The 23789-nt window shown below is 39.3% G+C and overlaps 1 protein-coding gene across 1 annotated transcript in view; it reads left to right on the top strand.

The window, feature by feature from the left end:
* slc4a8 (solute carrier family 4 member 8) overlaps positions 1-23789 on the top strand; it is a 37996-nt gene that overhangs the window by 4439 nt on the left and 9768 nt on the right. Inside the window, exons 2-19 of the mRNA XM_008410102.3 lie at positions 9685-9766; positions 11190-11342; positions 11700-11835; positions 13679-13839; positions 16648-16824; positions 17914-18002; positions 18229-18386; positions 18488-18575; positions 18952-19098; positions 19205-19305; positions 19988-20162; positions 20266-20399; positions 20487-20732; positions 20905-21010; positions 21946-22107; positions 22832-22945; positions 23203-23364; positions 23451-23702. Coding sequence (XP_008408324.1) covers positions 9685-9766; positions 11190-11342; positions 11700-11835; positions 13679-13839; positions 16648-16824; positions 17914-18002; positions 18229-18386; positions 18488-18575; positions 18952-19098; positions 19205-19305; positions 19988-20162; positions 20266-20399; positions 20487-20732; positions 20905-21010; positions 21946-22107; positions 22832-22945; positions 23203-23364; positions 23451-23702 — 2643 coding nt within the window. The remainder of the gene's footprint in view (positions 1-9684; positions 9767-11189; positions 11343-11699; positions 11836-13678; positions 13840-16647; positions 16825-17913; positions 18003-18228; positions 18387-18487; positions 18576-18951; positions 19099-19204; positions 19306-19987; positions 20163-20265; positions 20400-20486; positions 20733-20904; positions 21011-21945; positions 22108-22831; positions 22946-23202; positions 23365-23450; positions 23703-23789) is intronic.

The following is a 23789-nucleotide window of genomic DNA, read 5'->3' as shown; positions in this document are numbered from 1 at the left end:
AAAAGTTGCTTTGAAAGTCCATTAAAAGTGCCAACTTTGAAAGATTTTGTAAATTATGATAATTTAATGCAAAGTTGGCATTTTAAATGGACTTTTAATGCAACTTTTAGAGCAACTTTGCATTAAAAGTGTCATTATTTATCGAATGACACTTCATGACAACTGTCATAAACATTCATAAAGACTTCTTTATGTTCATGACGGGTGTTATGTCATGTTTATGACAGTGACATGTCAGTCTTATGCACACCCCTTCAAATAAAGTGTTACCAAGACCTTTTAAGCAGCACCACTGACCACCTTTGACACAGCTTTTGTTGTTTTTAATTTTCATAATTTGATTAACAACTCAGCAGTTCTAATTGTGAAGAGTGTTGCTGTTTTCCCCACCCATAAATCCTGCTAATATTTGTAGAAAGAAAACAATTGGAGGCAGACTTGTATGTGTGGAGCAGAATGAGGTGACTCATGCTACCCGTGGGCTGAAGCAGTCAAAACAGCCGCCCCTCTCCTTCCATCTTCTCCAGCCTCCTTCTCTCCTGTCTTCACTTATACCATTACCTCTTATTTTCATCCATTCATGTTCAGCCCTCCTAGGAGTGAAGATATGTCTCTTGTGTCTCTTATAGCAGTGAGCTGGAAACACTGCAGCGATGCGAGCGGGGGCAGCAGCTGCCCGAGGACATGTTACGAAGTGCCAGTCTTGGATCTCAGACGCCAAACTCTGTTCAGGAAGTGACAGGCCCAGTTGTTAGAGTCAGGATCTGTGTTCCTGCTGTCAGCTTAGGAAGTTTCAAGGATGGAGCAAGTAGCTGGTTTGGCTTCGAGAAGGAAAATAAGGAGGCGTTTGGTGGAGATTAGCTGATGAAACTTGGGTACTGTAGATGTGACACAATATGAAGTGGTGGTTGCATTTTTGCCTTAAAAAATGATCTCTGCCCCCATTTACAGATGATGTGGTAAAATCTTCAAACGACGATAGCAGAACCTTGTATTTAAGAGCACCATGCACTGCTTCAATATGTGACATCATGAACAAAATGTGAAGAAATCAAACTCTGCATGAGGAAGAGAACTGTAGTCCTTCACAGGTCTGATTCATCCTTGAGTAACATTTCTAGACACCCAAATGTGACGCATTGATCTGCTCAATCAATAATGATCAAGAGTAAACTATACAGAAGTCTCCAGGTACAATGCAGTTCATTAAAGAGACAGGCACTGTGTCCAAGAGATGAATGTGTTTTTGGTGAAAGATGAGTGTATCAACCCCACAATAAAATGAAAAGATGTTTTGAAGATGCCGGCAGAAACGGGCTACAGAGGGTCATTATCTACAGTAAAACAAGTCCTGTGCCAATATTGGCTGAAAGAATCCATTACCCAAAAAGAAAAAAAGACAAATCCACGTCTGAAAATGCTCTCAGGGACAAAAGACATTAATGCCTTGCGCTCTAATGAAACTAAGATTATAGTCTTCGGTCGTTGCATAAAATATTGAAGCAGCATTGCTACGGCTCAGCCAGAAAATGTAAACATTTATACATATCACAATTTTGGAAAAAACTAAAAAAATAAAATAAAGCAGCTATCAGAACCATTAGGTCACCAAGTTTCAGATCTAAAATTTACCAAAAATGTTTTACAGTAACATCTAAATAATCCTGCAAAATACCACTGTATCAAACTATTATCCCTGTGAGTTAACTATGTGTGCAAATCCTGTTGTGCAGCTATTTGAAATCAGATCTTCTGGACGCCTCCACCCAGTGGGTTTGGGTTAGCTACGCATCAAGTAGATCACCGCGCTGTAATTCTCGTGCTTTTCCAGAATGAAGCAGCCTCTTCTTAGGGAACCAAAGTTTATTAGAAACTGGATTCCCTTTCAAGGAATATTACACTGATTTTTTTTTTTTTTTGGCAAATTATGAGCATTTGAATATTTTAACGGCTTGATCAAAGGAAAATTACTGTTTTGAAGATACGCTCATCTGATTTATTGTGAAAGTTTTTGGTAACACTTTATTTGAAGGGGGGTGAATAAGACTGTCATGACACTTTCATAAACATGACATAACACCTGTCATGAACATTAATAGGCCTTCCTGAATATTTATGACTGTTGTCATAAAGCGTCATTCGGTAAATCATGACACTTTTAATACAAAGTTGACATTATTCAAAATGTCTTTATGACAACTTGACATTAACCAAGAAATTATTACTGTTTAAACTTTACCTTTAATAACATAAAGTTACTTTTAAAGTTAATTTTTAAAGTGCAATCAGTAATACTTTTATAACAAATTGATATCAGTAATGATTTCTTGGTTAATGATAAATATTAATTTCAGTGCTTTTTACCTGCTGTTTGACATTGGAAATAGATATAGCAGAAATAATTATTCAGTGTTGTGTGGAGCCTGGTTCCTCTCATGGTGCATATAGAGCGTGAGGACATTTTGATACAACACATCGATTGCCCCACTTAGTCGGGACACAGGGATGCAAATTCTTGTTGCTCAACCAGTTTGAATGTGTTTTACTTTAACGCAGCCGGACTCTCCGTTTGCATTGTCGGCAATGTTGTTTTTAAACAAATATAAAATTCCAGGAAGTGAGGCTGTAGGAAGGAAATTGACGAGAAAACATTTTTACAATAAAACATAAACTCACAAGGGAGAATTTTTTGAGAATTATGTAACAAATGCTCCTCTTTTTCTTACTGTGTATCAGTTCTTTAGTTCTTCTGTCAAAACCCCTGCGTGAATGTTATGCATGCTTTCTCTGCATGAATGGGAGATTTTTCGGCATCAAAAATAGGACACTTGTGTAACTTTACTTTTCATTACCATTCTGGGAATCCAGCATATTTTTAGTGCATTGGTGCTTTACTGGAAAACACTGTGCATCTTTGAATCTCTTGGTGATTGATGGCATTGCTCTATTTTTGGCTCTCACATGCTGAGACTTGAGATGAGACAGTCTAAAGCCATCCTAGGAGTCAGTGTTGTGGGCCCAAAGATGCATCATACAAAAAGAAAGATGGTTAGGATATGGCTAACAGAAAAGTTAGCTGTATTCTTCTCACATTTAATTATGTCGCAACCACAAACTACCATGTTTCTATTGAAACTGTATGATGTAGACAAACAGAAAGCAGTGCATAACTCTGGAGTTGAAGGAAAACAGTTTTATTCTGTTGTTTTAATCAGAAAGCTAAAAGTCACAAGTTGTTGTTTGTTTTTTTGCACACCACACATTTCAGATATTCCTACAGCAACATGGAAATCATGTAGCGTTTAAATTTGTTAAAACGATGTACTACTTTTTGTTGGGCTGTTGCATAAAGATACCAATCAAATACATTAAAGCTTCAGTTTCTGACAACCATTTTTGCCAGGCATAGTAAATTAGACCACAAACAACCCAAATGTGACTATGCGATTAAAAACAGTAAAATTTAAAGCTCATGTATGTTTGTATAAATACTGAAATGCTTATGATATACCCTCCAAATTACAGCTTATGTTAAAAATGTGAATGAAAGCTTCCAATGGAAAAGCACCAATCGCCTTTAAGTATTTTTTGAAACTTATTTCTTTCATGACTTCCTTACAATTGTTCAAATGCTTGAGTTGAGCAACCTTTGATTTAGCTAAATTCAGACCAATGAAAGTTATATAATCTTCAAATAATAATCAAGTATTAAAATCAGCATGTAATGTTCTGGTAAAAAAATAGACGGAGCAGGATCCCTTTGTTGAGAATATAGTTAAGTTTAAACTCTTTGAATCCACATCACAGTTTGTCTTCAGTTCCTCCCTGTATCACATGATTTTCTCTGGAAACAAGGATTCCCCTGTGTGCATGTGCCCCTGTTGGCTCCAGCATGCCCATAAAGGGCAGAACCTCAAGGGCATGCAGCCATTTTGGGTCCAGCTCTGTGTGAGTTCTGTGGCACGGAGGCGCTAATCTGCATGAGTCATAAACCACATCCAGAAGTTGCTGCTGCTGCTGCTGATACCCAGCTAAGGACAAGAGGGAAGACAAAAGGGACGGTTGCCAGGTGATAGAATCTGGTGGCGACACGCGGATTATTTTCCCTGTGAGCGTTCATGCTTTGAGGGTCGCAGATGTGTTCAGCAGCAGCAGAGACAAACACAATCTCAGAAGTGCATCATGAGCTTTTAAATTAGCTAAAATACTTAATGTGACACAAGGGGAAGTGAGACACGAATGACAGGGAACCATTAACCTGCTAAAAATACACTCAGTTGCATGAACTGGTTAAGAAGGTGTCGTTACTGAACTGTGACCCGTGTAACAGCGGCCGTCTTAACAAACATGTAAAGAAAAGTGCAACATCCAGCAGCGCTCCTATTTATCATTTGAAAATTCCACACTTATTTACTTTAAAGTGACCAAAGTCCTCTCCTTTACTAACTATTTTTAGTTTGTCAGTACAAAACCAGCTTGACAATGACGGATGAATGGATATATGGACCACATAATTAGATAATGGCATAAGGAATTACATTTATTGTGATGGTCTTGTTTTCTTTTCCATTACCTAATGGTTACAGAGTGTTAACCTTCGTCCTCCTCCATTTCTTTCTTCCCTTTATTTAGACCAAATTGATCCAGATTGATCAGATGTGATACTCTGCCACCCATTCTGGGACAGAAAGCTTTTAGAGTTGCTTTTTTTATCTGCTCCCTCCTGCAGAGCATCAGTGTAACTTGGTAAAGCTCTAATTCTGATGCCTCAAGCTTGATTTGAAAAACAATACGCAGGAGCCCGGGCTCACCAGCACAGCTGCAGACACTGATAAACACAGTTGTGTTTCTGAAGGAGAATCTGAACTACAATTTCAGAGTACAGGGAGATTTAACTGGTTGGTAAAACTGCTCGAAATCAGAATGTGATGCTTTTACTGATCTAGAATTAAAGATAACTTGCTGTTTATGTAAAATAATTATTGCAAGACATTACTTGTCTTGTCACAATTCAGTTATCAAATATTTCTTACACCGTGACACTTGAGTGACAGATGTGTTCCTTTCTAAATTAATTATGGTGAGTTCAGTAAGATTGAGCGATGAAGAACGTGACCTCAAGGTAAAATGGTGGTTAAAGGCATAACTCATCTAAAAGCAACACAAAACACCATGAGGCAGACTTACCATCAGATGGCTTATGAATCAATGCAGTGAGCTTATAAATACATTTTCGACTCTCCGGCTACGCTTTGCAGATGGTTCACTCAACCCGAGATGCTGAATGCTTAATAGTGAAAATGAAGCTACGATTTACATGCAGCCATTTTGCATGTAAATGCATGTGAATGCAAAATTTACATGCAAGAAGCCCTAACCCTAAGACAAATTAAAACTTTTAAACCCTAAAGTTTTAATTTGTCTTAAAACTTTACAACTTACCCATTTGAGATTACTCCCAGATAATGTAAATTTAATTCCCAGGTGGTCAGCTTGTCATAATGTCACTATGGTGACATTATGACTAAAGTAAATGACCTGATTCAGCAGAAAAGTATGAATAAACGTGCACTTTTCAATAAACGAACATGGCAAGATGGATAACCGTTGGGCGGCTGCTCAATGTTGAAAATCATGTTTAACTTTTAAAACAAAGGTGGGTTTCATCATTTGGTTACTGCTGAGCTCTCTAGGGGACGTGGGGAAAAAACGTTCTTTTGCGTTCCCTCACAATATGCTTCCTGCAATATTTTCTGATCTATTTTGTATAGAGTCACAAATGTCGATTTAAAATGTCAAATATATATACACATTTAAATAACCCTCAGTGAAATCGTGTTCATTATTAACTCTTTGGTGCAAAAAATTGATTGAAAATGTATTTATTCACTGCATGTTTATGTCTGTTTGTGTAAGTTTGAGCTAGAACTGCACATGAAAATGGCAAAAGTTTTGCAAGGGAAAAAAATCCTGCATGTCCCCTAGAGGACTCCGGCGGTTACTGACCCTGGATTATGAAAGCTTATTAAAAGAACCGATCAATTAGGAGGTTCGAAGCAAACTTATTTTTATTTTTATTATTCACAAATGAATAAGACATTGAAGAATGACAAACCTTCCCAGAAGTGATGGCCTACCAAATTACTCCAGGACTCAAATTTGCATAAAAACGTCTCTGCAGTACAGTGTTGAGGTTACAGATCGAGGAAAATATTCTGTGTCCTGGCAACACAAACTTCAGGAAGATGCATCCTGGTTCATCATACATAAACCTAAAAGCATTTCAAAATAAGAGCATCACCTAGACAGTCAAACATGGTGATGGTCTACTTTTCTGCTTCAAAACCTGGACGACCTACCATAAATGATGGAACCATGACTTCTGCTTTCTTGCAGGAAACACTGAAGGAGAAAGTTGACCATGCTCAAACACCCGCCAATGGAGCCGAAATAAAGACATTTTCCTGATTAGACTGGACCAAAATTCCTCAGCCATGATGCAAATGACTCATTGGCAGTTATTGCAAACACTGTTTAACCTCAATGAATCACTAATCCTGCCTTGTAGCCCAGGCCTAAGGCACCATGAGCCAAAAACTATAGGAGGAATATCCAAGAATAACTAAAAACAGACAAAACCTAAATTCAAAACATGACAAAAAAACTCAGATCCTGACAAAGATGTGAAAACTAAAATAACTAAGACTTTAGTGTACTACTTTCAAAAAGACTTAAAATTATTAAGTAAGAATGTTTGTGTTTATGTGGTGTCCTGAGCATTAACTGCTGCCTGTTATTCTGACGCATGAATATCACGTGGAAGTAGTTTGTTCAAATTTATTACATTGTGCAGAGTTGGAAATGCACTCTTTTCCTGCTGCCATACTTTCCTCATCTGCATAAAACCACAAATCAGATTCAGACTTCGGCCAAAGTATGCCTTTCTAATTAAGAAGCTTTATTCTTTTAAACGACAGAACTCTCTTGGGATAATGAAGTGCTCAGTCATGGAAAGAAAATGAAATCCCAATGCACTTATATGGTGCTTTGTGAATGAGAAAGGAAGCACGAAACCGGCTCCAGATGGAACAAGCCTGCAAATTAGGTGGAGCTAGATTTGAAAATTTTACAAACATTATGTGCTCATGATAGAGGGCGATGTCCAAAAGCAAAAACAAAAATTGCTATATTTAGAGACAGTACCCAGCACTTATCCAAAATCTTAAAACAAAGTTTTGACCCTAAAAGTCAGTTTGTTCCTTCTGGGAATTTATATTCTAGACAAATAATTTATCACTGCATATCCTGTCCATGTTTTCATGTCGATTACATATTTTTTAAAAAGACAAAACTTTATATTGGTCTAATCACTCAAACACTTTACACCACAGCTAAACTCACACAATCACAAACACAGATTCATTTACTCATCCATCAATCACTAGGCGACTTAAAGTTTAGTGCCTTGTCCACAGTCATTTAGCATAGCACAGCTATGGAAAAAATGCATGTACACCTATGATATACATTTTCTTTTTTGATGACAGCGCATGTATAGAGGAAAGGAAAAACAAAATATATATTTATGCTTTTGTTTTTTATTATGTCAGTTTTGGTCCTCCATATAAGCAGTCTCAAAATGAAAAAAGCATTGCTAACTTTTCACTTGAACTTGACCATTTCTACACGCAGAACAAATATCTGAAACTGTGTCTAATAGCTGCAGCACATGGTGGCGTCTTTGCAGGATTCATATGTGGATCTGAAGAAGTTTGTATCTTTACCAGTGTAGCAATTATTGTGCAGAATGACGTAGATAACTGACTGCCCCTTGGCTATAAAACTGCATGTTACAACAAAGGAGAAGAGCCAGAAAAAGAAGTATGTAAACAACCACAGTTTATTTAAGTGCATGTGTATGAATGTTGCATTTCTTGATTTGTAAAGTAAAACCTTATAAAAGGAGCATGAGTATTCAGATAAGTTGACATATAAAGATGAGACACTGTGAGAGTGGTTTGCTTCCTAAGGAGACATCAGATCAAATGTCATCATAAATGTGATGTCAAAGGTGAGAATTCAGGGCCTGATGTGTGAAGAATGGAGAAAGCAAAGACCACAGGAATCTGTTTTAAGAGATAAACCTCAAACCAGCTGCAAAGCGCCACTCTGGAGATTTAAGAATGTGAAGCTGCAGTGCAAGATCAGTGAACTGAGCAGCTTTTAAGCATTAATTGAATTATCGGCTGCAGTTAAAGACGTTGCTTGTATTTACATTTTTTAGCATGCAGGTATACTTTCTCCTGTTTTTCTTAGTACATATTAACTCTACTAGTAACAACTCTAACCATTTTTAAAACATTTGGCTTAAATATTCACTCTTTTGAACATTATACACGAAGGCAGTGCAGAGTCACCACAGTCACACAGCAACTCCACAGGCACTATGATGTTTTAATATCATCCTGTTATGATTATCATAAGACCTGTGATGTTAAGACGGGACTCCAGCAGACCGAGCAGAGCAGACTGCAGCATTTCTGAGAAATCCTTGTCACCAGATAGTTAAACCATCTGCAGTAACATCCTGCAGCAGTTCGCCAACAGCAGTCCAGCTGATTGATGTGGCGTTCTGGTAATTTGATTTGTTTCCCCCTGGATAGCAGAGTCCTGTCCATTTTCCAAATGACTCGTCCTGTCGTTATAAATGACATGTATTTGTCTGTAGTTTGTTGCTAATTACCGCAAGAACTTTAATACGTGTCCACAAGACACACGGAGCGTAGACTGTCTGGAAACGATTCTTCTATTTCAAAGGCTTGTGTAAAAAAAAAATGGTGTCAGGAAACTTCTGGACAGCGACGTCCACAATCACAAACACACGACTGATAAGTAGGCAAGTGATGCATTGTATCACAAAGTGCGGTCAACATTTGTATTCAGTCCCCTTTACTCTGAATAAAATTCTGTGGAAACCAATCGACTTCAGAGATGATCTAATTAGTAAATAAAGTTTGAGTCTCAGAATAAATGAAGCTGTTCTGCAAATGCCTCAGAGGTTTGTTAGGGAACCTTAGTAAAGACCAAAAAACACAGCAGACAGGTCAGGGATAAAGTTATGGAGAAGATTAAAGCAGAGTTAGGTAATGAAACATTATCCTGTCACGCCTTCAACATTTCACAAATGCTCCGGTCTACCCATCTTTTGAAACAGAGCTGTACAAAGTTATTTTTGTTTTTAACAAGAGGGGACAACATCTGGAAAAAGGCAAAATGAAATTTTCAGCGTTTTGGTCTGCATGCCAAACATGTGAAATGGAAAACTAACACATTGTTTCTCTTCAAAGAGACGAAGAAGCTGCTTGACGCTGCTTGATGTATGGAGCTAAATCCTTGAGAAAAAAAAAAATCACGTTAGAGCCTGTAAAGATTTTATACTAAAGTGGACATTCACCTTCCAGCAGAACAACAAACCTAAGCAGGCTGCAAGGGAACAGTTCGGATCAAAGCATCGAGTTTCGACCTTTCAGGGCATCTTTGAAAAGCTTTATAACTCTTTCGAAGTTATAACAATGTCCACTTGATGTTATTCTGCAGAAAAGCAATGTGTTGTCTGCTCCAGAAAGAACAAATATGAACTTTGACTTCATGCTGTATGCTTTCTGTTCTGTTTGTGTCTGTCAGAGACCCGATGAGGAAGTGGTGGTGGACCAGGGAGGAACCAGCTCAGTGAAGAACATTCACTATGAGAAAGAGGAGCTGGAAGGTGAGAACTATTTATATTTGGAAAACTGCATTGATCTTAAATGTCTGGTGGTTGTCTCTTCCTGGGGGCATGCATTGGTTTTTCTTTGTGGTCTATCTGGCAGATTATTCTACAAATAAAGATGCCATACAAAAGCATTTTCATGTCTGGTAAAACAAATTCATTTGTTCAGAGAAGAAGAAGAAATGCTTTTAGCCTGTATGTGCTTTTTAATAAGAAAGCTAATATTTCAGTGTTGAAATGGAGAATGAGGCCTTGTGTCTGTTTTTATGCTTACAAATCAGTGAAATTTGACTATTTTCAGATGATTAAATTGACATAATTCACAACTTTAATGTTATGTTTTTGTGCATGACTAATCTCCAATGTGTTTTTTGAATTTGGATGAGGGCAATTGGTACATAAATCAGATCTTAAAGTGTATAAAAGATTGCATTATGTAAATAAGTATTTGTATTACTAAATTATCACAGTCTTTCATAATTGTAAATTATTAAACTGACAAAACAAAACTTACAATGAAAAAATTAAGTATTAATTTTCCTGATATTTCTGTTTTTAGAAATGTTCCTTAATGCTGTAATGAAACTAAGTGTGACATTCAGCTTGTTGTTGCATCCAAAATTAAATCCACTGATAAAAATGCCAGTGGATTGCTGAGATTAATGCAGGAATGAAAACGGCAGGATGGAAACATAAATATGGGAGATACTGTGTTTACATTGTTCTTCTAATCTGTTCCCTCTTTATTCAGTCCTTTCCTGGTCTGCTGTGGTTTTTGTTTTGTTTTGATTTTTTTAAGCACCCATTTAAAGAAATCAACTATGAAGAGTGAGGTTAAGCTAAAATTGTTAATGTAAAACTAACAGCAGAGATATATAATATGTAATTTGAGCTGTGTTAGGGGATTAACTTCATCTCAAGACTCTTCCCTTGATACCAGTTGTGGAATATTGTCAGATATTATCAGCTACGCCATCTACTAATGCCAGTAACGTGGAAAAAAAAAAGGAATAGAAAAACTAAAGCGGTATTCATCATTTTCTAATTCTGTTTGAGGTTAAACCGTGGCATCAATCTCAAACTTTTTGCAGCCTATCTCTCCTGTATTTAACTTGTTTGTTCGATGGCCCAAAAGCTGACCGGCCTTCCTGTCTGCATTGAAGAAGCTTCATGTGGCTTTCTGTTAGCATTAGCTTCTTTCTGTCATTTACCCATAAAGGTCAGATGTATGGAGAGCTTCACACATCTGTCAACAACTTCTCCCACCTCTAAACCTGAACCAGAGTTAACTTTTAGCCCGTAGGCTGGCTCTCTCGCCCAACCTGTCAATTTACAGAATGCCGCGTTTTTGATTCCTAACGGTGTCAGGTAAAAAAAATCTCTTAGTAAACGTTAATAAAATCTTCACCTCTCCCTTTAGGACACAGGACTCTGTTTGTGGGGGTTCGGATGCCGAGGCAGAGCCATCGGCACCACAAACCCCACGGATCCCGCCACCGCAAGAAAGATAAAAGGGCAGGAAGCATCACGACACAACAGAGCGAGGACAGTGAGGCAGCTGGCAGCAGTCATGGTAACACACATCGCCACACACACTCCGTCAATATAAAGATTTTCCTTTTTACTGTTTTGTATGACTCGTTACTGTCACACGTATGCATGTACGCACAGGCTCCTCCCACTAAGATCAATCCTGCTGATTTTCATCACATGGTTGTACGACCACTGCACTTCAGGCAACAATTGACAGGCCACTAATGACCCAATTAGGAACAGGATTGGATTTCTGTGTAGAGCTTTTTGTGAAAGTGAATGTGCTGCCATCTAAAGGCAGGACATATGTAAGAGACTGTGTTGTCTCTGAGAACAAAGCTTCACCTCTGTGTTCCTCCTCCCTCCCTCGCTCGCTCATATTCTTTCACTCCGTCAGATACGCCGTCCCAGCGGGTCCAGTTCATCCTGGGCACAGAGGAGGATGCGGAGCACGTGTCCCATGAGCTGTTCACCGAGCTGGATGAGATCTGTGTGAAGGATGGCAAAGATGCCGAGTGGAAGGAAACGGCCAGGTCAGGAAGCCTCCGCTGGGAGAAGCTGAAAACACAGCCTGTAATAAAGTGTCTCACTGCAGGGCTGGCAGAACAAGATCCATACATGTACAGCTGGTTATTACATTTACAGCTCAGGGAATCATTTATCGCTCCAGGTGTGAAGATGAATTACAAAATACTACTTTCAAAAAGAGAAGAATTTCAGATTTACATGCTAATGTCAAGCCTTTGAGCCCCTCTAAAATAATTGTGCAAATCTTCTGTTACGATGCTGAAAATGGGAGAGGAAAAGTAATCTCTCCTTGCAGTTTGCTGCTGGTCAAAAGCTGGTCTGCACTGATCAAACTTTTGAGAATAAAATAAAAGCAAGCCAACTTTGAATTTAGGAAAAAGCCTTCTGAATCTAAACGCGTCATAATCCAGTCAAATAATTTTAGCAATGTAGGCAAAATGTCCAATGAGCCCAAGCGCAGAGAAACTTTTCAAGCAGGATGCTTAAATAGATCATAAACATTGGGTGATTTACAGCAGGAAAAAGCAGGAAGAGACGAGGCATGGAGCAAAGACGGTGAAATAATGGAGGCATCACAAAGAATAACAGAAAGAACCAGTGGAGGAGAACAACACTGAAATGTTATATAAACACTGATGGCAGGGGAACCAAAGGAGTTAATCAGAGAGACGTGAGGAAGAGGAGATGGACAGCAGGTGTGCCGCTAAGCAGGCTGACAGCAGGGAAGGAGAAACACAGGAGGAAAGAATAATGTGAGAAACTACAATCTAGAGCACAAAGGGGCAAGACAGATGAATAAAATAACTAAAACAACTGAATAAACCAAAATGCCAAGAGCTTATAGGAAATGATCAAAACGGAAAAGCAAATGATTCCCCAGGTCCAAACACCTACATATCGAGATATTAATTTTGGAGTTTGGTTTTATTGTCCGGTTTTTCGTTGAAGAAAATCAGGTCTGACGCAAAACTAATTACCGTAGTTCAAATCGCTTCAGTTCACTTAGGCAGCACCAATTCAACAAATCCACGTCGCGTTCATCAATAAAATAATAGAGACGGATTCAAAGTTCGTTATGTACAGTTTAGTCCTCATTGTAAAACAATGAATGTTTATTATTCAAATTGGTAAAACCTTTATTATCTGAGGAAACCCAGCTGACTGCATCAAAATAAATCATAAATTGTCCCAGTAATTATCGTGACAAGTGATTATATTTTGGTTTTGAGACCATTTTCAATAATGCAAGCTCACTCTTTCAAACTCAGTGCAAGTGCAAGATATTTCAACAAAAAACTACAAATAAACCAGAAATAAAAGCCACACTCAACCAAAAACATAAATAAAATGAAGTGTGGTGTGTAAGCAAAATTTCCCGTCAAAATATTAATCATCAGAAAGGAAATGATTTACTTTATCATGTCAATAATTGATTCTTTGCTTACAAGTCGCTGAGCATTTACTTCTCCTGAATGAACGTGAGCAGCTTTGCAGCAATCCCTGAGCACGTATCTTTATGAGGAAGAAACGTCCAGGCTGACCCTGAGCAGCCTGGACGAAGCAACAGAACAAAACAAATAAAACGAAACACAGAAGCAGGGATCTAGAAGTACTTTCACTGTTAAACAAAAGTGGAGTTGATGGTAGCAATAAAACTAGAGAAGCCAAAAGCTTCTCTCGTGCATCATCTTCCTTTAATTCAGATTCAATTCAGTAATCAGTTCAGTTTGTGTACATAGCACTACTTTAAATAAAACATCAACACCACACAAGGGTTAAAATAGAAATATTTAAACTGGACTCTATTGAGGCAAAGCTCCTGATCTGCTGCTTGTTTGTATGCCGCAGGTGGCTGAAGTTTGAGGAGGACGTGGAGGACGGTGGAGAGAGGTGGAGCAAGCCTTACGTCGCCACACTTTCCCTCCACAGCCTGTTTGAGCTGCGGAGCTGCATCATCAATGGCAGCGTGCTGCTGGACATGCGAGCCAACTCCATTGAGGAGATAGCAGGTGAGAAATTTCCTCTCGCGTGTAAACCAGCATCTCAACGTCAGAATGCTAAAAGACACATGAAAAGTTGTCACGGATGTTGCAAAAAGTCAGTTTTCATTGTAATAATGGACAACATCCGTTTTTATGTGCTTTCCTTTTGTAGAAATGAGACTTATTGATATTAAGTGGGACGCCAGCACATTCAATGAGCTCTTTAGTTCAAGATCAAAATAATTTATAGCAAACATTAACGTTTTACATTAGCTGAACTTAACCATGGTCAATATTCTAACTTTTCTTCATAGAGGTTACACCTGAGCTGATTCACATTAATGACTCTGTACATAAATATTTTAACTGACTTCATATAAAACATAAACTACTTGGCATTCATTCATCTTTTTTTTACAAATACAGTAAAAAAAAAAAGGTTAAGGTCACAACCCTTTTTGCTTTTTGTTAGTTTGTAATGTTTGTTGCATCTAATCTTAAAAAAATTTTAAGATGTCATAATTAGCACATCAATAATGGTGTCATGTAACATTTACATTTTGAACATTTGAAAGTTCAATTCCTTTAGTTTTTTTTCTCTCCTGGTTTGTCTTTCTCACATAATTATTTTTCTTTTATTTACACAATCTCCTGCTTTAGATGCCAGACACCAAAATCAGAAACAATTTGGACAGGAAAACATTTTCATTCCACTACAAACTTAGTGTTGCTCTTTGACCAAATATTGTCAAACAAAATCATCATGCACAAAGACAAATTACATTTTTTGTGTTGTTATTTTGGCTTAACTTAATTTGTATAATGGCCAGCTAGCGCTGCTAGAAGTGACAGAATGCATTGGGATGCAACTTTATCTCTCTCTCTGCTGCGTCTGCAAACCCACAACCTGTACTCACCCCCTGCCTGCAGAAGGCTCTTGCAGAGTACAAGCAGAAATGAACTGCAGAAACAAATGAGTATAATCTATCATGTTCACGTTTAGGGCATAAGCCTTGAGTTTAAGGCAAAGGAGGGAGGCATACTATATCACTTATGGGTCCCTACAGAGGCTCGTATATGTGTAACAACCTAAACCTTGCAAGTAAGCGCGCACGCACACACACGCACGCACACACACACACACACACGCCCACACACACATACACACACACACAGAGCATTTTTTTCACAACTTTTCTTGCTTAAATAAGTATTTCCTTAAAGTTTCTCATGTTAGATTTGATTCACTCCAACGCAGGCAGTGTCTTAAAGTTTGTCATGTTAAGAAAAACATTTTCAAGTGGACGTTCTTCAAGAATTGTCACTCATGAAAATGTTAAAGGCATTTTTACACCATGCTAAACATAGTCTTGCCTCAGATAAAAGTAAAGCCTTAACTTTTTTTATATTCATGCATTTATCTTGACTTTGCTTTCTAATCTAGTTTCTAAACAGATAGCAAGAGTTCGTTTTATTATCTTTTCTTCATAAGTTACACATTGAAATGGAGAAACAAAGAGCAAGAAAACAACAGACTTCTTCATAACATAAGGCAAGAGCATGTTGGCTTTAGTTTTAATTAGTTAGCACACATAACCCTGCAGCCCTTAAAGCTTCCTGGGCTTTACTGCATGCAGGCTTCATTGTGTTGCTCTGCTGTCGTTGTCCTTATTAACAAGTTTCACTGAGGTCAGCTCATTATCGCTGATCTTAAAGTGCGCTCAGAATAAATTCACTTACTGCATACAAAATTTGTGCGAGAGAATCTCTCGGTGGCTGTGGGTAAAGAAAGGAAGCAGACTAATGCACAGTCTTGTGCTGACTAAACAAGAGACAGACAGAAGATGTTGTTCTTCAGGCCCATATGGTCTCTTATGTCAGCAGCATTGATTCAGCAGCACATAGGCTGCTCTTAGCGCAGACAGACAGATGTATGAGAACACTGGAAAAAGATTAGTGAAGTTATACTATTGCAACATTTCTTGTTCAATTTAATATTTTTTCAGCTTTTATATTTCAGTTGTTTATGAGCTAAAAGTTCATAATTAGTTATAATTCATGTTAACTTCTGGAATCAAGGAATGTGTAAAGATATACAAATATCTAAATGCAGTGAAAGTGGAAGAAGTGTGGTCTTCTTACGTTTGGAACCGTCTTCTTATGGTGATGTATCCAGAAAGGAGAAAAAGGACAGGAGAAATGTTGTGGGGACTGTAAATTGGAGAACTAACCAACTGGAACTGCACATGGAGATTTAAAAGCACAAAAAAGTTCACATGAGGTTTTGACAATGTCTCTGTCAAAATGTTAATCCAAGAGCATCATCTGTCAAACTCTGTTCATCTGTGTTTTTGACCTGACACAGTTACTTAAAGTTAAGTGACAATATTGCAAATTGTTTGTTAGAATTTCCTGCATGGATGATCATTTTGGAAGAAATGCTCAGCGCATCCTCTTCCATTTGACAAACTGCTATTGAAAAAAAACGCATTGTTATAAGTCTATTTTCTGTTTACAGTCATAATCAGATGCAGTTGTTTAGAGAGTGCCGTAACAGATTCTAGACAGTCAGCCATATGAAATTATGTATTTGATCCCAGGGGTGCAACTCCAAAAACTAATTTTTGTGTCAGAAATGGACATTTTAAAAGTAACTTTTTGATTTGAAAACAATTAATGGGCTAATTGTGAAGATTTCAGGCTTTAACATGTGATCTCAAACCTTCTCCACGGAGACAAAAGCAGTCGTGCTTAGCAAACTACATAAATACTATTTTATCAAGTCCCAGCTGCTTTTGCCCACAAGCCCAGTGTGAGTCTAAAATTGCGTTGCAGACATGGTTCTGGATCACCAGGAGGCGTCGCACGAGCTGGATGACACCGTCAGAGTTAGGGTGCGTGAGGCTCTGCTGAAGAGACACCATCACCAAAACGAGAAGAAGAAAAACCTGATCCCAATGGTACGCTCCATCACCGAGGGAGCACGCAAACAGTCCGAGCCTCAGGTAGTAGGTACGACTCATCACACACTCATCAGTGGAGAGCGGTTTTAATTTTGCAGGACTAAAGCAACAGACACACAAGTTACATTGCTTTGCAAAAGTGTTCACACCCCTTGAAATGTTTTCACGTTTCATCACATTACAACCACACACTGCATGGAGTGTGCGTGCACACAGTGGCGCAAAAAGTGGGTATGCAGGGTATGCAACGCATAGGGGCGCAGCACCAGAGGGGGCGCCAAAACCCCGTCTGGAGGGCGCGGCGCGCCGATGATGTTTTCCCGTACACTAATGCGCGCCTTAGTGTACTGAGTGAGCGTCGCTCCTTCACCCTGACGTTCCGTCCCTCGGTCGGGGGGGGGGGGGCGCCGATCTATGTTTTTGCATCCACCTGAATAATGTGTAGTTGCGCCACTGCGTGCACAGCAGTTTTTAAGTCTTGCCACATCTCTCAGTTTGGTTTAGGGTTGGACTTTGGCTGTTACATTTCGTTCTCTAAAACAGTTTTCGTCCAGGATTGTCTTGTGTTTAGCTCCATCCCATTCAATCCTACCAGGTTCTTTATACCCACTGAAGAAAAGCGTTCCCACAGCGTGGTGCTGATGGAAGTGAGTACAGGGAGGTGTGCAGTGTTTTTCCCAGTTTGTGGAAACCTTTGGATGGTTTTTATGGCTTCCTTACTCACTGGTGGACTGTAATTACCACTAAGGTCACTTCTGAAGCCAACTGGATGCACTAGATTTCATCTATCGGATTAAAAGGGGCCAAATGCAAACGAATACAACACTTTTCACCTTTTATTTGTAACAGATATTGAAATTATAATTTCCCTTCATTGTTGTGGTTGTTGATTACTTTGTGTTAGTCTAAAAAGAATGAATACTTTCTGAATGGCACCACATAATCCTCTTCACGCAGTGACCCTCCAGTACTTCATTGCTTCCAAGAATTAAGAAATTGGCAAGGGGAATCTCTTGCCAATTTCACCAAAGTGTGAAAAAAGAGACACACTTTGTTCTTGGAATGATATTTTCTCTGATTCAGCTGCGTTTTCTGTGAATCACATACATGCACACACCCCCACTTTACCATCCATTAGGGTCCGCCACGTCTCCCCAGCCTCCTCTGCCGATGGAACCGGCCAAGAACGGCGCAGGACCGGACAGCAGTCAAGTGGACCTCAGTAAGGTAAGCAAACCGGCTGAGGATTTCTCATCCATTTCATTAATATGGATGAGTAATGGAAAATATATCATTTATTTATGAATATTCACATCCAAAAATAATTTGTAACTCATCTCAATACTGTAATCTGTATTGAGATGAGCTACAAATTATTTTGACCTCTAGTGCAGGAGGTGGATGTTTTAAATCTGTGCTTCACTCTGGTAGTTTTCTCTTTTTCCTCCAACAGGTTGACCTGCACTTCATGAAGAAGATTCCAGAGGGCGCTGAGGCCTCAAATGTGCTGGTTGGTGTCCTGGACTTCCTGGAGAGGCCCGTTGTTGCGTTTGTACGCCTTTCCCCTGCTGTTCTCCTCACTGGACTCACTGAGGTTCCCATCCCCACCAGGTAGACAGACACAGGTCCATCAGGCCCTGCTGGCAGGTCATGTTAATTCAGCTTTCAGAGGAGAGTTTATGAAGTATGGTTTATCTGCTGGTCCAAATCAGGTTCCTCTTTATCCTTCTGGGCCCTGATGGAAAAACTCAGCAGTACCACGAAATTGGACGTTCGATGGCGACCATTATGACGGATGAGGTGAGAAACCTTTCAGATCTTTCAGAACTATTCACTCTATTGAACTTTTTAGCATTTTTTTGCAACATAATCACAGTTTTTGTGCTTTTTTTCCCCCTTTTCTGTACCAGATCATATTTTTGGGTATCATAGCAAAACGGAGTAAAAATAAATGCATGCCAGTTTTTTTTATTTTTATTATTATTATTATTTTCCTCCCACACCCCTGTAATGCACTACTTTGTGTTGGTACATTACAAAAGAAAATGAAAAAGTTAAAGAGGTGTAAATAACTTTGCAAAAATATTGCAGCTACTGAACCAACGATGATAGAAAAACTGAACATCTTTCTTGCAACGTTTTTCTTTAATTATTTTTTAATTTCTCATTGGATCAGATCTTCCACAACGTAGCGTACAAGGCGAAGGACAGAAGTGACCTGCTGGCAGGGATAGATGAGTTTCTGGACCAGGTGACTGTCCTGCCGCCAGGAGAGTGGGACCCTTCAATCCGAATAGAGCCCCCAAAGAACGTCCCCTCTCAGGTAATGCATCTTACTTTTCAGCCCTGGATTTTGACCTCATCAGAGGCACTTAAAGTTGTTTATGTAATATGTGTGACTTGTTTTTTTGCTTGCTTCTGACCTGCAGGAGAAGAGGAAAATGCCTGGAGTCCCCAACGGCACAGCCCTGCAGGTAGAAGAACCACAGCATGCTGAACACCACGGGCCGGAGCTGCAGAGGACAGGAAGGTAAGCAGCTGACCAGTCAGGTTTATTACAGAGACTTGTTGCTTACTTATGATCAATATGGATGATTCTGACTGAATGTGTAAACCTTTTAGCATTCTGCTTCTTAGTTGCTGCTATGGGCAAAAACTGAATTTCTGAAGAAATGAGATGGGACAATATTAAGTGCCCAAAGAGGATTAAAGCACTTCTCAGATACTATGTAAAAGGTTTTGTATTTTTCTTTCTGCTTGATAATTATGCACCACTTCATATATATCAAACACACAGAAACCCAGTGAAACACATTGAAGTTTGTGGCCACAATCTGCAAAACATTTGCAAGGCCGTGCATGTCACTTATTAGCTCCTCAAAAAATGTTTTTTAAAGATTTTGTGGCACTAGTGACCTTTATTCATCAGTAGCCTGACATGGAGAGGGGCAGAGAGACACGCAGTAAATGGCCTTGGGTCAGGAAATGAACCCAGAGCAGCTGTGTCAAGGACCACATCCTATAAATACGCAGCATCTGCTCTACCACTGAGCCATATGGTGGCCTATTTTGTACTGTTTGAAAAAGACTGGTGATTATTTACCTGGTTTCCTTTGGCTTGTTTTTAAAAAGTGGCAATACGTTTCCCATCCTCAATACATATAAATATAGCAGCGCTTGTTTTCTCTCTAAAATGAACAACCTGTCGTCAGGTTGTTCGGCGGCCTCATACTGGACGTTAAGAGGAAAGTTCCTTTCTATGTGAGTGACTTCAAGGACGGCCTGAGCCTCCAGTGTGTGGCCTCCTTCCTCTTCCTCTACTGCGCCTGCATGTCTCCTGTCATCACTTTTGGAGGACTGCTAGGAGAAGCGACTGAAGGGCGTATTGTAAGAGCAAAACCGTATTTACGCCACCATGCGGTGCTGTTTGTTCTCATCATGTGTGAGTGAAGACGAATCAAACACAATGCAATACCACCACCCGTTGCAGAGCGCCATAGAGTCGTTGTTTGGTGCATCGATGACTGGAGTGGCCTACTCTCTGTTCGCCGGCCAGCCTCTCACCATTCTGGGCAGCACAGGTCCTGTACTGGTTTTTGAGAAGATACTCTTCAAATTCTGCAAGTACGTTGAGAAATTAAACGGCTCCTTTGCGGGGTAATCGGGCCTTTGTCGTCCTCCTCTGACCCCCGCCTCTCTTTTCTTTCTCAGGGACTACAAACTGTCATATTTGTCTCTCCGGGCTTGCATTGGCCTGTGGACGGCACTGCTGTGTTTCATATTAGTGGCCACAGACGCTAGCTCTCTGGTTTGCTACATCACTCGGTTCACTGAGGAGGCATTCGCTGCCCTCATCTGCCTCATCTTCATCTACGAGGCCTTGGAGAAACTGTTTCACTTGGGAGAGCTGTACCCCTTCAATGCAAACAGCGAGCTGGACAAACTCACGCTAGCATAGTGAGTAAACGGCTTCTTTTTTTATTTTCCTCTGTGTATTTGTAGCTTATTTGCATCTTTTTTCCAAACCCTTGTAGAAACAAAAAGAAAAACATAAATAGAACCTAAACGTATTTGTTTAGTCAGCCAGCAAATGTTAATTTCCCTGTTTTGTGTCCATCTCTCTGTGTAGCTGCAGGTGTTCACAGCCTGATAATCCCAGTAATAAAACCTTAGATCTGTGGAGCGAGAGAAACATCACGGCCTCGACTGTATCCTGGGAAAACCTGACTGTCAAGGTCATTTTGTTACATCTATATGCTTTCCATTCATTCATCATCCCTGCATGCTGTGATTTATTTAGGCCATATTTTTGATTGTCCAAAATAAAAAAACACACATAATCCTGCCACTATTTTACTTATGTTTGTGTTTTTAATAAACAATTCACATTTAAAGAGGAAAGTATGTTAGTTTTATGAGTTTACAGCCTCAAATTTTATTTTTTTTAATCAGATACTTTACCTTCAAATCATTTGGCATTCATCGAGCATCATTGACAGGAAAACCTATTTGTTTTTGTTCATTATCACTTGAAGCTACATGCTGTTTGCTAAGAAATGACCAAATAACATTCTAATTTTAATTTGTTTGGCGTTTTAAAGAGAGAAAGAAGCTATGCTAGTTCAATGCTATTGAGCTCCATCCGGTGCTTTGGGTTTTAAATAACAAAAACCAATTACAAATATTAGCTTTTATGACAAACAGCAATTTGTGACCAAAGAAGAGAAAATGAGGGAAGTTAAGTAACTTAGTGCATCCTCAAAAAAATACCTAGAAAAATATGCTGTCACATTGTTACCAAGGCATGTCATTAACTTTTCAGTCAATATGTAGCTTTCCTACAAAACCTTTACTGGACTTCACTGTTCAGAACCTGAGGCTACATCCTTCTGTTGTTTATAGTTCTTTGCTTCAGAATGTTTTTTTTTTTTTTTGGTTAACATTCAACAAAACCTCATCTTCCCTTTAGCAGTTAATCTCTCTGAAGGACATCTGTAAGGCTGACATTTCTAGCATTTCATCTTGACAACACAAAGGTGTTTATTTTCAGCAACATGTAATTACTTAGTTTTTTTATTATTATTTTTCTTTTACCCAATCAGCTCAAATAAAGGGTTCTCCATGTTGTTTTTTCTTGAGTCTGGGCTGAAATCTGTCTGTGTCCCCACAGGAGTGTATGAGCCTGCAAGGACACTTTGTTGGGACAGCATGTGGACACCACGGTCCCTTCACCCCAGATGTTCTCTTCTGGTCCATCATCTTGTTTTTTTCAACGTTCTTCATGTCGGCCTTCCTTAAGCAGTTTAAGACAAGTCGTTATTTCCCCACCAAGGTACCTCACCAACTTGTTGATGGTTGGCAGGATCATGTTTTTTCTTAGTTTTTTTTTTTAGCAGGGACCCATCAAAGTTGATAGGAAGTTTAATGGAAGAAAATAGAGTAAATAAACGGAAGAAATATCTGAGGTTAAACTGGAGGTTTACCTTCCAGCAGGCCAATGACTCTAAACACACAGCCAGAGATGCAATGAAAGCGTTTTGATCAAAGCATACTTCTGAGTTAGAATGACCTAGTCAAAGTCTAGCCCAAGTCCTTGACTTGAAAATTATTATTTATTGCCATTTTTCAAAGTGGAATGGAAATATTGTTCTTTAGATGTTCGAATCCGGCAGAGACATACCTCAACAGATTTATAGGTGCAATTGTAGCAAATCAACACCGGAGTAGAAAATCGAGTGGTTGGTTGTGTTGAATTTTATTTTGGAGTATCAGAGAAAAGAGGGCCAAAAACAAACACATGTAATGTTTTTGCGATTTGTTTTACAATGTTGACAATTTTGAATAGTTGTGCTTTCTTTTCATTTTTTTTTTATTTATTTTGCTCTATGTAGCCTGTCACATGAAATCCTGCAAAAAATTGTGTTGTTGACAAAATGTGTGGAGATTCAAGGGATATGAGTAATTTAGGAAGATAAAAGTGTTTGAGATTGTTTACGTTCAACTTTAATTGAGTTGATAGCTACAGACGTCTAAATGCAGCAATCTGTTTCTCCTAGGTGCGGTCCATGATCAGTGACTTTGCAGTGTTTCTTACAATTGTCGTCATGGTCCTGCTCGACTTTGCCATTGGAGTGCCATCCCAAAAGCTGAAGGTGCCAAGCAAATTCCAGGTAATTCCAGAGAAATGTACAAGAAATAAATGTTTTATATATGGAAAATAAAGCAAACTTTACTTTCCATCTAAACAATATGTAAGTGCAGATGAAAAGCTGTTAAAGTAATGATAAGTTGGAAGTAAGCAAATTCACCTTACCTTCAACATTTTTCCCAGTTTTCAGCACTTATTTGTGAGCTAAATAAGGACAACTTGTTGCAGGGAAATAGCGATACAAATGTCAACATGCGCACCTTTCCTCTTTGCATGCAGCCTACCAGAGAAGATAGAGGTTGGTTGATCAATCCGATCGGGCGCAACCCCTGGTGGACAGCCCTGGTCGCATCTATTCCCGCTCTTCTCTGCACCATCCTCATCTTCATGGACCAACAGATAACTGCTGTCATCATCAACCGCAAGGAGCACAAACTACTGGCAAGAGGAAAATAAAAACATTAAATAAAAATACTGCTTCAGGCTTGGATTCTGAACCCGTATCTGACCCGCTCTCTGTTTTTCAGAAAGGCTGTGGGTACCACCTAGACCTGCTGATGGTGGGGGTGATGCTGGCTGTGTGCTCCATCATGGGACTGCCTTGGTTCGTGGCAGCCACTGTGCTGTCCATCTCTCATGTCAACAGCCTGAAACTGGAGTCGGAGAGCGCAGCTCCAGGAGAGCAGCCGCGCTTCCTGGGCATCAGAGAGCAGCGGCTCACGGGCCTGATGATCTTCCTGCTCATGGGATGCTCCGTGTTCATGACTGGAGCCCTGCAGGTGGGTCACAATCACAATGCAGGTCTGTTGAGTAAAGAAATGAAAGAATGGAAAAGTGGCAACACTTGACTTGACTGTTAGGTGCCA

Source organism: Poecilia reticulata, chromosome 5 (assembly GCF_904066995.2).
Source record: "Poecilia reticulata chromosome 5, P_reticulata-male-v2, whole genome shotgun sequence".
Classification (NCBI taxonomy): Eukaryota; Metazoa; Chordata; class Actinopteri; order Cyprinodontiformes; family Poeciliidae; genus Poecilia; species Poecilia reticulata.
Note: the sequence above shows the minus strand (reverse complement) of the source record. Positions and strands in the feature narration are given on the sequence as shown.